At 38.4% G+C, this 16,378-nt stretch overlaps 1 protein-coding gene across 2 annotated transcripts; it reads right to left on the bottom strand.

Moving 5' to 3' along the window:
- Positions 1-1,101: 1,101 nt before the first annotated feature.
- On the bottom strand, positions 1,102-15,331 carry LOC146680140 (cytochrome P450 2J2-like). Of its 2 annotated transcripts, none has more exons than XM_085448320.1 (9): positions 15,035-15,331; positions 10,667-10,803; positions 10,425-10,555; positions 9,687-9,847; positions 8,547-8,723; positions 7,525-7,663; positions 7,247-7,434; positions 2,983-3,124; positions 1,102-1,993 (listed from the first exon to the last, which is right to left on the bottom strand). In XM_085448320.1, exons 1-9 carry the CDS (start codon positions 15,233-15,235, stop codon positions 1,818-1,820), a joined length of 1,452 nt encoding a protein of 483 aa, XP_085304446.1. In that variant the 5' UTR covers positions 15,236-15,331; the 3' UTR covers positions 1,102-1,817. The 2 variants fall into 2 exon arrangements, with proteins under 2 accessions (XP_085304446.1, XP_085304444.1); XM_085448318.1 differs by having other exon boundaries at positions 10,406-10,555; positions 10,641-10,803; positions 15,035-15,330.
- Positions 15,332-16,378: the final 1,047 nt, after the last annotated feature.

Here is a 16,378-nt window from a genome sequence, read left to right on the forward strand (position 1 = left end):
CTGGAATTCCACGTGAAAGACCAATACAAAGTGTTGTACACGTGAGAAGTAGAACAAAAATCATACATGATTCCAAACATTTTTGTTTGGGTAATTTTTCAGCCCCCTTTGGTCTGAGTGCAGTCAGTTGCCCGTAGACATTGCCTGATGAGTGCTAATGACTAAACAGAGTGCACCTGTGTGTAATCTAATGTCAGTACAAATACAGCTGCTCTGTGACGGCCTCAGAGGTTGTCTAAGAGAATATTGGGAGAAACAACACCATGAAGTCCAAAGAACACACCAGACAGGTCAGGGATAAGGTGTACACCACTTTGTATTGGTCTTTCACGTGGAATTCCAATAAAATTGATTCATGTTTGTGGCTGTAATGTGACAAAATGTGGAAAAGTTCAAGGGGGGTGAATACCTTTGCAAGCCACTGTAGTACCCTTATCTGTATATATTAGTATATCCGTACATCTGCCTGTAGTACATCTGTATATTTGCTTAACATATCTGTATGTAATCTGCTCTTATTGCACTTACTACTCTTGTACTTCTTATTAGATGCAAACTGTATTTCGTTACCCTGTATTCATAGCTGTGTAATGACAATAAAGTTGAATCCAGTCATAATCCTAATCACTTTGCAATATGTAACATGTGCAATGTTATATATTACTGTATATATAAAATCCATATTTATTCTTGAGTATGTACTTAGCACCGGAGAACTGTGCACTTCTACCTTTTCTTTTTTCTTTTTTTTTTTTTTGCATGTTTCCACTGGGCAGAAGTTTCTTTCAATCTCATTGTACATAGATCTATTCTATTCTATTATCAACATAGCACTTGTAGCTAGTGGGACATGATGATTTGCTTCTGTCTGCTTACTGTCTGGGATGGAAGATGACAAAGAGTTATTAAAAGTGGGCCAACATTTCTCTACAACTATGTGAGAGACAAGTCATACAGAATGAAAATATTTAAAGTTACTGTTGCTAAAGATAGTTTTTGTTTTTTAAAGTACTGCAGTGTCCTGTGAAACGTTTCTTTTTCACATAACTGAATGCAAAGGCAGTTCGTTTAAAAAAGTATCCTTTTCTAATAGCAAATGGGTATTTTTATGAAGTAATTTATTGAGATTGAAATCTCCTTTACACGTGAGATTCAACAACAAAAGCATAAACAAAGTATCAGTAAGAAAAAATAGTTACAAGATGCTGTACTGAATCTCCATAGACAAGGAAGGACAATAAGGTGCACTGACCAGTAGTTATACAGGTGAGGAAGGCATCTCACCTGTTTAACTTCTCTCACGGAGAACCATTTAAAAAATTATATAGATAAAAGAAGAAAATTTCAAAAGTCCATCATCTCAAAGATGGACTTGTGTGAAGATTTGCTGGTTTTCTGCTATTATTTTCAGATTTTCATTCTTTTGGTAAGTGATCATTTGAAAAAAGTATTTTATGTGTGTAATAATCTCTAAATAAATTATTTACAGGTTCAACAAATCCAATGTGCAGAGAAAATATCATAAGTACGACGTTTTGGTGATTCCCTTGAGAGGTAATGGTCTGTGGATTTTATTGCATCAGGATTATTTTATTTGTGAGTCCATATTTATTCAGAAAAATCGTGCAAAATTAAAATACGTTCAAATTCAATTTAAAATATATATTACTTATTAATTACTTACACTAGAGCGCTAGAGATAGACAGAGAGAACAGTAAAGCAGATATTCTTTATGCATTGCATCAAAAACAATAGCAGAAGACAGTAATTGAAAGCACAGAGAAACAGACATGCTCAGCTGAGGATAACTCGTGCTCTAACGTGGCACAGCACACAGACGATAAGGTTTGGGACTGCGTGTGGCTCCCAAAATGAAGTCCAGACTGGGTTTCTCTCCAGCAGGTGCAGTAACTGAAAACTTCTGCAGCAGGGAGGTGAAAAACAGGAATAACTCCATCCTGGCCAGCTGCTCCCCAAGACACACACGCTTACCTGAGAATACACAAGACTACATGTTTTAAATACATAATTTACAGGGTTTCCACGCTAATCACAGCTTATAACAGTTATGTATTCATTTAGATCAACAAATAAAGCACAAGAACATTTAAAAGCACACAATTTAATGCAAGGAACAAGCAGCAGAGTATCTGCTAATCTGTATCTACTTCACCACTTTATCACTGTATTGAGTAGTGTAAATATGATTATGCTACAAATAATCAAAATAAAATGTTACATATACAAAAAGTTGACCATAAGCAGCAACATGTAGCATTTTTTAAACTTCTGCCTAAAACAGCATTTACCAGAGTTTTAAAGGATTGTGTTAGGTGTGGCTGTGTGCAGACAGGAATAGGACCCAAGGTGCAGACTCCGGAGACAGAACTTAAACCAAAACAGCTTTAATGCTGAACTCAAACATAACATAACTGGGGAAAAAAGGTCAAAAATAAACTAACACCGGCGGATTGACAAAACACACCGCAAAATAAACGGTAGATCGCGACACAGACACTAAGAAACACAGGGCTTAAATACACAGAGGGAGCAATCAGGAAATGAGTAACAGGAGGGAAACACAGCTGGGGCAAATCAGAACTGACGAGACCAAAGAAGCGTAACCTGAACACACTGAGAAAAGACAGAGACCTTCAAAGTAAAACAGGAAACACATAACACAGACTGAACAAGGACACAGACTCACATGCAGGCACTACAAAGGGAACAGAGACGTGGGACCAGGGCAGACACAAACACTGACTGAACACGGGGATATAGGAACTAGGATACACATAGACGCGAACTAGACAAGGGGATGCAGGTGATAGGGGAGACAGAGCAACTAAAGAAGACAGAGACATAAACCATAAGACAGAACTGAAAGAAACCAAAAACTAGAAAGTATAAATAATATAATAAACTCAAAACCCCTGGGTCAACGACCCAGGCATCCTAACAGATTGCAACTGATGACTAACCTGCAGAAAAGGGAATGAAGGCCTCCCTCTTCCTAAATTTTCCATCCTGGTCCAGAAAGTGTTGAGGGTTGAAGGAATGTGGAGTTTCCCACATAGACTCATCATGTAGAACAGAGTGCAATGGAGCCAAGATCTTGGTGCCCTGAAAAATACCATTTGTTCAAATTGCAGGATTTGAACTTCCCATTGGCTACAGTTCTTTAGCATCAACACTTGGTATTTGAGTATCTGAGTATTTGAGTTGTAACTGTTCTTTGTTCATTACTTATGCTCCCGTGTCAGGGTGTTTCCAGAGGTGGGAAGTAACAAACTAACTTTATTACTGTAACTAGAATTTTCAATTGTATTCTATTCTATCCTATTCTATTTTATTTATATAGCGCCAAATCACAACAACGGTCGCCTCAAGGCGCTTTTTATTGAACAGTAGATCGTACAATAATAGATACAGAGAAAACCCAACAATCATATGACCCCCTATGACCCCCCTAATACACTTGGTATTTGAGTATCTGAGTATTTGAGTTGTAACTGTTCTTTGTTCATTACTTACAGACAAAAAAAAAAACAAAAAAAAACAGACATCTACTTTGATAAAGTAGACTTTATCAAAGCAGATGTCTTTCTGAAAGCGCTGTAACTAAGTTTAAGAATATAATTTACCCACTGTTATCATCTTCAATGCCCTGTACCAACACAGAGCAGAGCAGCTATCTGAACGCTACCCCAACAGAGGTCGATTATCTTATTAATAATTTCACCTCCTCACTACGTACGACTCTGGATACTGTAGCTCCTGTGAAAACTAAGGTCTCTAATCAGAAGTACCTGACTCCGTGGTATAATTCTCAAACACGTACCCTAAAGCAGATGACTTGTAATCTGGAGAGGAAATGGCGTGTCACAAATTTAGAGGATCATCATTTAGCCTGGAGAAATAGTTTGTTGCTTTATAAGAAAGCCCTCCGCAAAGCCATAACATCTTACTATTCATCACTGATTGAAGAAAATAAGAACAACTCCAGGTTTCTCTTCAGCACTGTAGCCAGGCTGACAAAAAGTCAGAGCTCTTTTGAGCCAACCATCCCTTTAACGTTAACTAGTAATGACTTCATGAACTTCTTCACAAATAAAATTTTTATCATTAGAGAAAAAATTACCAATAATCATCCCACAGATGTAATATTATCTACAGCTACTCTTAGTACCATTGATGTTAAGTTAGACTCTTTTTCTCCAATTGATCTTTCTGAGTTAACTTCAATAATTACTTCCTCCAAACCATCAACGTGTCTTTTAGACCCCATTCCTACAAAACTGCTCAAAGAAACAGCTTTAGTCAAACAGCTAACAGATCATCTGCAGAGGAATGGTTTATTTGAAGAGTTTCAGTCAGGTTTCAGAGTTCATCACAGCACAGAAACAGCTTTAGTGAAGGTTACAAATGATCTTCTTATGGCCTCTGACAGTGGACTCATCTCTGTGCTTGTCCTTCTAGACCTTAGTGCAGCATTCGACTGTTGACCATTATATCCTATTAGAGCGATTAGAACATGCTGTAGGTATTACAGGTACTGCACTGCAGTGGTTTGTATCATATCTATCTAATAGACTCCAATTAGTGCATGTAAATGGAGAGTCCTCTTCACACACTGAGGTTAATTATGGAGTTCCACAGGGTTCAGTGCTAGGACCAATTCTGTTTACATTATACATGCTTCCCTTAGGCAGCATCATTAGAAGACATAGCATACATTTTCACTGCTATGCAGATGACACGCAGCTCTATCTGTCCATGAAGCCAGATAACACACACCAATTAGTTAAAGTGCAGGAATGTCTTAAAGACATAAAGTCCTGGATGGCCGCTAACTTTCTGCTTCTTAATTCAGATAAAACTGAGGTTATTGTACTCGGCCCTGAAAAGCTTAGAAATATGGTATCTAACCAGATTCTTACTCTGGATGGCATTACCTTGGCCGCCAGTAATGCTGTGAGGAACCTTGGAGTCATTTTTGACCAGGATATGTCCTTCAATGCACATATTAAACAAATTTGTAAGACTGCTTTCTTCCATTTGCGCAACATCTCTAAAATTTGGAATATCCTGTCTCAGAGTGACGCTGAAAAACTAGTTCATGCATTTATTACTTCCAGGCTGGATGACTGTAATTCATTATTATCAGGATGTCCAAAAAACTTACTGAAAAGCCTTCAGCTAATCCAAAATGCTGCAGCAAGAGTCCTGACAGGGACTAGAAAGAGAGAGCATATTGCTCCTGTTTTGGCTTCCCTTCATTGGCTTCCTGTTAAATCCAGAATTGAATTCAAAATCCTGCTCCTCACATACAAGGTCTTAAATAATCAGGCCCCATCTTATCTTAATGACCTTGTAGTACCATATCACCCTATTAGAGCACTTCGCTCTCGCTCTGCAGGCCTACTTGTTGTTCCTAGAGTATTTAAAAGAAGAATGGGAGGGAGAGCCTTCAGTTTTCAGGCCCCTCTTCTGTGGAACCAGCTTCCAGTTTGGATTCGGGAGACAGACACTATCTCTACTTTTAAGATTAGGCTTAAAACTTTCCTTTTTGCTAAAGCATATAGTTAGGGCTGGACCAGGTGACCCTGAATCCTCCCTTAGTTATGCTGCAATAGACGTAGGCTAGACGTAGGTCTATTAACACATAGTGAGTGAGAAAAGAGACTGGAAAGGAAAAACTCAATGCATCATGGGAATCCCCCATACCTATGTCTATTGCAGCATAACTAAGGGGGGATTCAGGGTCACCTGGTCTAGTTTTCAGGTATCTGTATTTGAATATTTATTCTTCTGACAACTTTGTACTTTACTCCCTACATTTTTAAACAAATATCTGTACTTTCTACTCCTTACGTGTTCAGAAAATGCTCATTACTTTACGTTCAGTGTTATCATTTATAACGTTTATACTCAGGGGTTAAAGTTGGCCGGAACTTTAATAAGGCAGGTGTCTGTATGTTGTGTTGGTGGTACTTCAGCATCTAGCTAGTGCTACAGATAAGGAGGATGGATGAAGCGAGTGTTTTTTAAGTTGCATGCAATTTAAAAATCAATGTTTCTATCAGTCTAAGTAGCCTGAAAAGAAAAGCGTCTGGACTTCTTTAAGTTTCCTTCACAGACAGTTTCTATTAGCTCAGCAAACATCAGAAAACACACAAGCTGTTTGTGTGCACTTTTTCGCACAGTGCGTTCATAGCTAAAGGTCAAGTTGATGGATTTCACAGGGAGAGAAGAGAATGAGAGTTAACTTCACTGGGAGATGGATAAAGATTTGGGAAGAAAAACCCGACAGGAGATGAGGAAGAGAGGTTAGATTTAAAGCTGGAGACTGCACAGTGACGCTTAAACAGAAAATTTAAAGCTTACATGCAATGTCATTATTTTAACCACATGTTGGAACTTTGTATGATATGTTTTGATAAGTTATGTATTTTCATTGTCGTAAAATGTCCTGCAAAACAAACTAACCTATATTAACTTTGTGCTATTCAAATGTTGCATGGAAATACTGGGTAGTTTTGTCCAGGATAAACAGGTTAGTTTGCATTACAGTGTTGGACTGGTGCACAGTAGCTGTGGTGCTCCTAGTCAGATTTAGGTTACATCAAGTGTAGCAGCGACTTTGCATTTTAGATGATCATGCTTAGATTACTTCACTGAATTTAAACTTTATAGCAACTCTGTATAAAGTGTAGGGGGATAGACATCTGCCAGGATAGATGAAAAAACACATCTACACTTGTTGTGTAATTGTGTAAATCTACAGAGAAGAGCAGGTCAGCTGATCACATCATGTACGCTAAAAACCTCCTGGAGCCATAGCTGGACTGGCCATCAGATCATGCATAGCAGGCATCTGCCCGGTGGGCCAATGGGGAGTTTTTGTTTTTATGGGCCGATGGGGTTTTTTGTGTGTGTGTTTGTTGATTCGTTTTTTTGTAACAGTATAAACAACGAAAGGTGGTGGACTGGCCAGAAGCTGGCCGATGTGTAAAATGTAAAAATAACTCAGTTGTTTGGTGGTGGCTATGGCGGAGCTTCCACTGAGCTCAGCAGGTGGATGAGGGAAAGGTGGATGAATAGTGGAATTGTAAAGTGCTTTGAGTGTCTAGAAAAGCGCTATATAAATGCAATCCATTATTAGTATGTACCTTTGACACATCTGATTATCTCAGAGTTGGTTTTTTTTAACTGGCAAACATTTGTTACTGGTTGATTGTGTACCTTTGGGATTGAGTACTTATCCAGAGCTGTGTTCTTGTTTGCCACGCGAAGTATGTTAAGTGGGGCAATATTTCCACTTCTCTGGATTTCATGAATAACTGCATCAGTGAACGGCATGTTTTCTCTGTCACTTGTAGACGGCTGCCTGGATGAACCAACCACAGCATCTATCTCAGCTTGGACTTTCTCTGCACACACAGAAAACAGGAAAATAAGTGTTGTGCACAGTTGACTAAGCTCACAAATATTTATCCCTGATAGATATTACCCTGACACACCTTGTATATCAGGGTAGTGGATCATATATAAAAGTCCCCAATGTAAAGTAGTAGTTGTGGTTTCAGTTCCAGCACCAAACAGGTCCATTGTGCAAGGCATCAAATTTTCGAGATAAAACCCAGAATCTTTATCTTCCTTCTATCAATGATACAAGAGAAAATTGTTATATTTGATTATGTACACAATATAAATACAAACCATCTTATCAAAACGTTTTGTAAAGTAAAGAATAAAAATTTTTAAATTCCCCTCTCGCCCCCATGAAGGTGCAGAGATCTTGGATGTTGTTCCTGGTATCTGCTGGAGCCACTTGCTTTGCTCCGGGGTCACTGCACCGAGTGCACCGTAACAGTGCAAGATCAACAGGACCCTAAGAGCCTTCATCAGGAACTCAACAGGGATGTGGCGAACAACACTAGAGACCAACAGGATCTACCAAGGAGATGCACTGTCCACACTGATGTTCTGCATAGACCTAAATCCTCTCAGAGAGGTAAGGCTGTCAGAACGGAGGGGATCACACTACCAGAAGGAAACATTGCAGACACTGAGGACAGACCACCCCCTAGGGTGGTTGAGAATGACGGAGCTAAGAACCTGTGGGACTTCCAGATACAGACAGACATAATGGTGATGGTTAACCAACCAGACATAGTAGTTGTAGACAAGCAGGAGAAGATGTAGCAGAAGACGTACTGATAAACGTACCAATGACAGTAACATCTCAAAGAATGAACACCAAATACTGGAGAAGTACCGGGGGCTCAGAGAAGAGCTGAAGAAGGTGGAGAGTGAAGGTAACAGTGGTCCCAGTGGTAATCGGAGCACTAGGTGCAGTGACTCCCAAGTTAGGTGAATGGCTCCAGCAGATCCCTCTGTCCAGAAGAGTTAGAGTTAGAACCCTTAAGCTCCCAGCCCTCTGGTAGAGGACCTGAGCTTGAAGGATAGACTACTTGCAGAGGCGAGAGGGGAATTAATTTTTTTTATTAAAGCAAATCGAGATAGACATTAAAACACTAACCTCTCCCATTTCTTTGAGAAAGGAGTCAATGTAGTCTCTTGGTGATGATGGGTCAAAGTTTTCCTGGTGTTCTTTGATCCTAATTTCTACAAATTCAACTATTTTCTTTGTCAAGATAAATATCGTCTGGTGTGATCCAGGCAGCCACTTCATCAGCCAGGGTATTGTATTGTACATCTGCAGAGCAGGAAGACAGTAACCAGATTATCTAATTGACTGGCCGTATTAACATAAGCAATAATAAAGATCATTATTACTGTGTGTTCATGAATTTTAGGTTTGAAACCTGCAGCTGTATCATTGCAAGAAAGGCCCTCCCTACTGCTTTTGCAGCCTTTTTGTTGTTGCAGTGCGTTTGGCCTCTCAGGGCCACCGTATTAATGTAATAACTTAAAGGTGGGATAATTATTTAGTTGAATTAGTTTATGTATAGGTAATTAGGTAGGTCATTTGTTTGTTTTCATATTAAGTGTGTTTATTATTGGATGGCACCTCTATACAGGGCACAAGTTGGGCATGCACCAAGAAAACAAAACAAAACAAAGAAAACAAAAGGCCAATTTAGTTAAGAGTGAAGTCACACAGCTTTGTGACCTGTCCGTCTCTCTTCATTTTTAAAATGGTTCGAACGTTTTTAGTGTGAAACATATCACTGCCACAATGTTTGTAAATGTGTCAAAGTAAAAAAGGCTCAATGAAGTTTATTAAAAAGTCTTTTTGAGCTGTTTGCTTGGAACTGTGAATTAATTTAAGGCTAGAAGTCAGGGGTGTCAAGCTAAGGCTTCATTCATTAGGATTTACACTCATCATCACGGTGTGATTGGTTTTAAAATAGCAACAAGCAGCTCTGCTTAAACTGTTGCCCTTACTGTATCTAACCAGGAAATGTTAGAAAATGAATGGGTGAATTGGTTCTGTTTGGCTTTTACGGCGATGGGTAAATCTGATACTGCTGTATTGTAGATCCACATTCAGTAAATAATCCTTTCTGGAGTGTATTTCACTTGTAATGCACAGTGGTGAAAAACCGCCAAGTGGACATCACAGCAGATAGATATGCAAATTGATTAAGCACACATTTACATCCATGTTTGAGACTGGAACTAGAAGTACATGAGTGTGTGAATAACATGCACTCACCCGTACTGTCAAATTTCCCTGTAATCGAACAATGTCATTGAACATCTGGAGAATATACTGGAATTGCTTGTCAGTGTACTCAAATCGATTGCCGAACACCAAACAGCAGATGATGTTTGAGACTGCATTATTAATCAGGTTCTTAGCATTAAAGGGTCTGCCTGCAAAATGAGGAGAAAAAACATCCATAAAATTAAAAAAATTAATTAATTAAATTCAAATTCAAATACATAGTTGGGAACAAAGGGGACCTTGAAAATTGCAAGTGAAATGCACCTCCAACTCTTACCCAAGGGTGTCAAATAAACTTTATACCAAAGTTTATTTGACACCCTTGGGTATAAAGGATTAGGGAAATGTCCCGAGTGTTTCAGAACATTTCAGCAAATAATTGTGAATCTTAACAAAGAATTGGAGCTATATCAATAAAACTAAAATCAAATGAACAGGATATAATGCATGTCAACAAGTGGAGAAACAGAGTGGGTGCTGTTTTTAATGTTTGGCCTCTGATTAGAACTCCTTGTTAAAGCATAAATCAGGTGATGAGCTACAGGTAATGAAAAGTGGGACAATTATTAAGGAAACCTTTTAGGCCATGTGCTTTAGTACTGTGAACCTTATAAACATGTCAGCAATGGTGAATTATATTTAAATTTTATAAACACACATACTAAACATAGATAACATGTAACTATATTGTTTTTTTTTCTTTGTGCCTTGCTGATCTGTGAAAGCCTCTGTGAGATACTGGCACTCCTGCTGGATGGATGACTCCAGGGTCTTCTTCCCCAGACCAAAGTTCCTGAATGTGTGAAGAACAAATCTCCTCTGTTGCTTCCAGGGATAACCATTTGACATCACAAGACCTTTTGGAAATAAAAATTAAATTAGACCTGATGTGATCAGTTCAATCAAGTTTTTGGAATTTTGGAGGGAAAATGCCAACACTACCTTTATTCCCAATAATTGATTCAAATAAGGGCATAGTTGGGCGATCCACGAAGTCTTCTCCTTGGTGAACCAGGGCTTCTTTCACAAGTTTGTAGCCATGAACGACCACAATCCTACCACCAAAGAGTCGAAGGCTGAAAATGTTTCCATATTTCTCTGCAAACTGAACACAGACAGTATATTGTTGTTTTTGGAGCATGATACATTCTGAGGAGGCTATATATAATAATAATAACAATAACAATAGCAATAACAATAACAATAATAATAATAATAGTACATTTTATTTATAGGCGCCGTTCAGAGCCTATCCCAGCTGTCATAGGGCGAGAGGCGGTGTACACCCTGGACAGGTCGCCAATCTGTCGCAGGGCCAACACACAGAGACAGACAACCATTTGCACTCACGTTCACATCTATGGGCAATTTGGATTAACCAATTAACCTACAAAATATATGTATATATAATAAACATGGTAAAATAAAATTTAGACATAAACAGTCATAAAAGTCTAAAGGCAAGTATAAAAACTGAGCAGGTAAAAATGGACTAAGACAGATCAGGTGTATGCAATTCTAAATAGATGAGTTTTGAGACGTGATTTAAAAGTGGTGAGACAGTGTGTGGTCTGGAGAACAAGTGGAAGTGCATTCCAAAGTCTTGGGGCAAAACAGCTAAAGGCTCTGAGTCCAATGGTAGTCAGGTGAGCAGGTGGAACTGACAGAAGGGAAGCTGAAGAAGAGCGGAGTGTACGGGGGTGAGTATGTATGGAGAAGATCGGATAGATATGGAGGAGCTAGGTTATGAAGCGCTTTGTAAGTGAGAAGCAGGATCTTGAAATTGACACGGAGGTGAATTGGAAGCCAATGGAGCTGTTTAAGAACAGGTGTTATATGTTCAGTGGCTCTAGTTCTGGCAGAGGTGGGACCAAGTCATTGTTTTGCAAGTCTCAAGTAAGTCTCAAGTCTTTATCCTCAAGTCTCAAGTCAAGTCTCAAGTAATGTCAGGCAAGTCAGAGTCGAGTCTCAAGTCACTGGTGTAAAAGTCCAAGTAAAGTCACAAGTCTGAAATTTTGAATTTCAAGTCCTTTCGAGTCTTTAAAAAAACCCCGAAAAAAAGCATGTTGCAGTTATATGCTAAATGTAAATATTAGACCATGTAATTTTTAAATCTGTGTTTTTCTCAACACATGACAAAATAGTGAACTTAGAAAATATACACAAATTGTGAAATTGCACCTCTTTAAAATGCAGCTCAATTAAACCTAGCTCCAAGAATAATTTTCACCGACAGTTCTGAGATAAGCTGCATGTTATTCTTGGATGCGGTTGTAGGACCGGCTTTAAAATCGCATGACAAAAATATCATACATAAATAAATGATATTTTTAAAAAAATATAATTTAAAAAAAAACTGCATCACCAACGTAGCCTGGACAACATTTGCTAGTTAGATGAAGTCAGCTATCTCATCGTAGCATATTTATATGCATATTTATAATCATACGGTTCTTGGAGTGAGTGCATACACTCATGAAGTTTAGTAACTTCCGGTCACTGCAACAAGCCCAGGTACAGTTTACCGACGGATGGGTGCAGGACCTTGAAATGCACCGTGTAGAAAGTAAAGACCATCGTACGTATCATAAGTTTACCAGTCTCACAAATCGTCGTCATAAATACACATTCGTTAACCGTTTATTAATAGGACCTTTGAGCTCAACGGTAATTAATTAGCAGTGGAAATAATTTCTGGTAGCATCACAGAAATGTAGCAGTGACAATAATATTGTATGCTGTAATCGCACTGGACAATTAGTGATACAAAACAACTGTTTTACCCTGTGAATAAAAGTATGTTTTTGTCAATGTACCATAATAACAGAAGCGAAACACAATATTGTGTCAGGACAATTCACTATTTATGCACAATAAACAAAGGAGCATAGCGCTACAATTTCTGTTCAGCGCCAGACTTGCTTGTAACCTATATCACCAATTATGTTAAGAAAAATGACGCATTAACTACAACAGCAGACTGACCTTTGTGGAAATGCTTGGAGCAGACTAACCTGTGAGCTGGAGTGTTCTGGGACGTTATAATTGGTCTTTGAATGGCTGCAATCCAGTCGCATCTTTGTTACTTCGGAAACATGGCTCGAACAATTTCTCTTCAACGACGTAATCCGATAACAACCGATCTCTTTACCCGTCGGCTTCCCGTGGCTGTCATGCGACCAGCTATTGCAGTTAATAATACAACAGCTTCTTGACATTTTTGTGTTTCTTTTTATCGCTGTGTGACTGGTTTCAATTGAAAGCCTGCGTGCGCTAGTACCGCTTGCCACGAGTTCCCAGAATCCTTTGCGGTTCTACCCGTGAATGACGTCACATTTTCAATCTCTATATAATATGCATGTTAAATTTTATATTTGGGGTAAAATATCAAGTCTTTTCAAGTAAACCGGTTCAAGTCCAATTCAAGTCCCAAGTCATTGGTGTAAAAGTCCAAGTCAAGTCACAAGTCTTAGAACATTATTTCAAGTCAAGTCTAAAGTCATAAAATTAATGACTCGAGTCTGACTCGAGTCCAAGTCATGTGACTCGAGTCCACACCTCTGAGTTCTGGAAATAATACAAGCAGCTGTATTTTGAACTAACTGCAATTTATGGAGGGATTTATGAGGTAGACCATAGAGAAGAGAATTACAGTAATCTAAACGAGATGTGACAAGAGCATTGACAAGTATGGTGGTACTGTGTGGAGTGAGTGAGGGACGAAGGCGGTTATTATTACGGAGATGAAAGTAGGAGTAGTATATATTATATATATTCATATTTTGCAATTTATATAAGAAAAGGTTTTTGTTGTTTTTTACTTAATATCAGAACTGCTGTAAGCTAGTAGGCCACAGTTAATTTCTTCTGAGATTAATAAAATATCCTTATTCTGCATTCAGCAGAGTGGGGAATTCAGAACAGCTTTGGCATTAAGACAAGTTCCTATAGTTATGAAAATGTCACTATATCAGGTGTTAGCCTACCTGTAATGAGGCCGTTAAGTTAATATTCAGTTAAATAGCTAAACTTGTGAGCAATAAATACCAGTTCAGTGAAGGGTTCAATGAACCTCTTAGGTTTATTGAACCCTTCACTTTACCCCCATGGGCACGGGAGGAAGCCAAATGCAATACAAATACAAAGTACTTCTCAATCATTTCACTTCTCAGTAGAATTTTAGTAAAAAACAAACAAACAAACAAACAAAAAACTAAGATAAAAAGTAAATAACAATTTCCAAGCAAGAAAATGATAATGATTTTTTTTTTGGTTAAACCAACAGTCCAAACCTCAAAGAAAGAAACTAAAAAACTATTAAAGATTATTGCCCATTGATGTAAATGTACAATTATTCCATTTATTTAAATGGACTAATTCAGTTTCATTTCTAATGCAGGATATACTGGTGTCCATTTGATTTAAAAAGTTTGCTAAATATAGCCTTAAACATGATACAATTGCTTCAAGCCTCATGCAAGCTAAATAACGACTCTGTCTACTTCAGTGGATCTAGTTCTGGAAATAATACAAGCAGCTATATTTTGAACTAACTGCAATTTATGGAGAATTTATGAGGTAGACCATAGAGAAGAGAATTACAGTAATCTAAACGAGATGTGACAAGAGCATTGACAAGTATGGTGGTACTGTGTGGAGTGAGTGAGGGACGAAGGTGGTTATTATTACGGAGATGAAAGTAGGAGTAGTATATATTATATATATTCATATTTTGCAATTTATATAAGAAAAGGTCTTTGTTGTTTTTTACTTAATATCAGAACTGCTTTAAGTTAGTAGGCCACAGTTAATTTCTTCTGAGATTAATAAAATATCCTTATTCTGCATTCAGCAGAGTGGGGAATTCAGAACAGCTTTGGCATTAAGACAAGTTCCTATAGTTATGAAAATGTCACTATATCAGGTGTTAGCCTACCTGTAATGAGGCCGTTAAGTTAATATTCAGTTAAATAGCTAAACTTGTGAGCAATAAATACCAGTTCAGTGAAGGGTTCAATGAACCTCTTAGGTTTATTGAACCCTTCACTTTACCCACATGGGCACGGGAGGAAGCTAAATGCAATACAAATACAAAGTATTTCTATAGAAGCTAAATAACGACTCTGTCTACTTCGGTGTAAATTATGCCTCCTTGCACTCCAGTGATTCATTTCACATGTTTGTTTCCTTTCACATTATTTTTCTGCTTTTATTATTAGTCAGTGAGCTGCAGGTGAAATCTGTATGGTTGAAAGAAGGGTTTTTTTTTTTCAATTTCAAATGTTTTTTAATTTTATTATAATATAATAACTTTTTATTTAGGAATGGACTCATACCTCTGTTAACTGCAGGTGAAGTCTGGTAGATTGGATGCGATGAAGGTCACCAATGAAAGGAAGAGCCCGGGGTCCAGGAGGAAAGTTTTTTGGCACTCTGTTCTTCAGAAAATCTGTCAACAGTAGAGAAACAGTCAAAAATATTAAAATAATTTTGCCATCTATCCACTCCAAGCCGAGAACCTTGTATATCAACTCCATATCTTCTCTTCATCTGTCCCACTACAAGTAAACAGAGGACAAACACAATCAGATAAACAGCACTGACTGTGGTGTCCCACCTCACACTGAACCGTGAACTGTGAACAAAGTGCAAAGTTTAACACACATGTGTCAAAGTCAAGGCCCGCGGGCCACATCCGGGCCGGCGTACATTTAATCAATCAATCAAGGCTTTATTCGTCACATGCAGGTTGCCTTGCAGTGAAATGGGACATCCCCCCCCCCACCATGCACACACAACAAAGACATCACATGGGGATACAGGTTGGAGATCGGTAGCATTACAGAAAAACACTGAAATATACACTACAATGGGAAAGTTAAAAAAAAAGACCTCTGCTCATGCTGGGCTCCCATGGGAGGACAGCATGAGAACAGAAAACAAAACAAGCTCCTCTGCACAAAAAGCACATAAATGTCCACAGCACAACATTATGGAACACGTGACTAGCCACAGGGTTGGGTAGGGGGTGAGTAATCCGATTTGTATCTGGCCCGTGAGATGATTTTATATAGATATACTATTATAGTTATGCATGGCCCGGCAATATGAGGTGCTCCTAATATACAAACTACAGATCCCATAATGTGGTGCTGCAGCCTCCTTGCTGGACGCTAGGCTAACTGGGAACATTCATGTGTCGTGCCAAACTAGGAATCCCCGACAGAATTTGTTTCCCCTCCGTCGGGAGCACACGCTGGACTGTCCAAATCACGGACAAACAGTATCCCACATTGTTTATACAACGAAGTTATAGTGGGATACAAATAATATCAGGCTGATCCTGCCACAATTTGTTCCCCCTGTGTAAATCACTGACAAACAGTATCCCACATTGCTGATTTTTAGTTCACAAACACTTCTTATTATGACGCATTACTCCTGAAACTTTGGAGGATTTAGCTCTTTATATAGTAAAGTTATAGGAGAATAAAAATATAAAAATAGTTATCAGCCAAAATGTTAATGGTTTGTTAAAATAATCCCATCTGATACCCCGTGAGCAATAAATATATCATTTTCTGTTGTAACCCTCAAACTGAATGGTAATGTAACGATACAAATTTTTCACTTTTTCACAAAATGAAAACATCAGTACTCCCTGCGTGCTCCCAGCACAG

This window comes from Copadichromis virginalis, linkage group LG23, assembly GCF_057382275.1.
Source record: "Copadichromis virginalis isolate Kocher_CV1m ecotype Utaka linkage group LG23, C_Virginalis_male_GT1.1, whole genome shotgun sequence".
In the NCBI taxonomy this organism is placed as follows: domain Eukaryota; kingdom Metazoa; phylum Chordata; class Actinopteri; order Cichliformes; family Cichlidae; genus Copadichromis; species Copadichromis virginalis.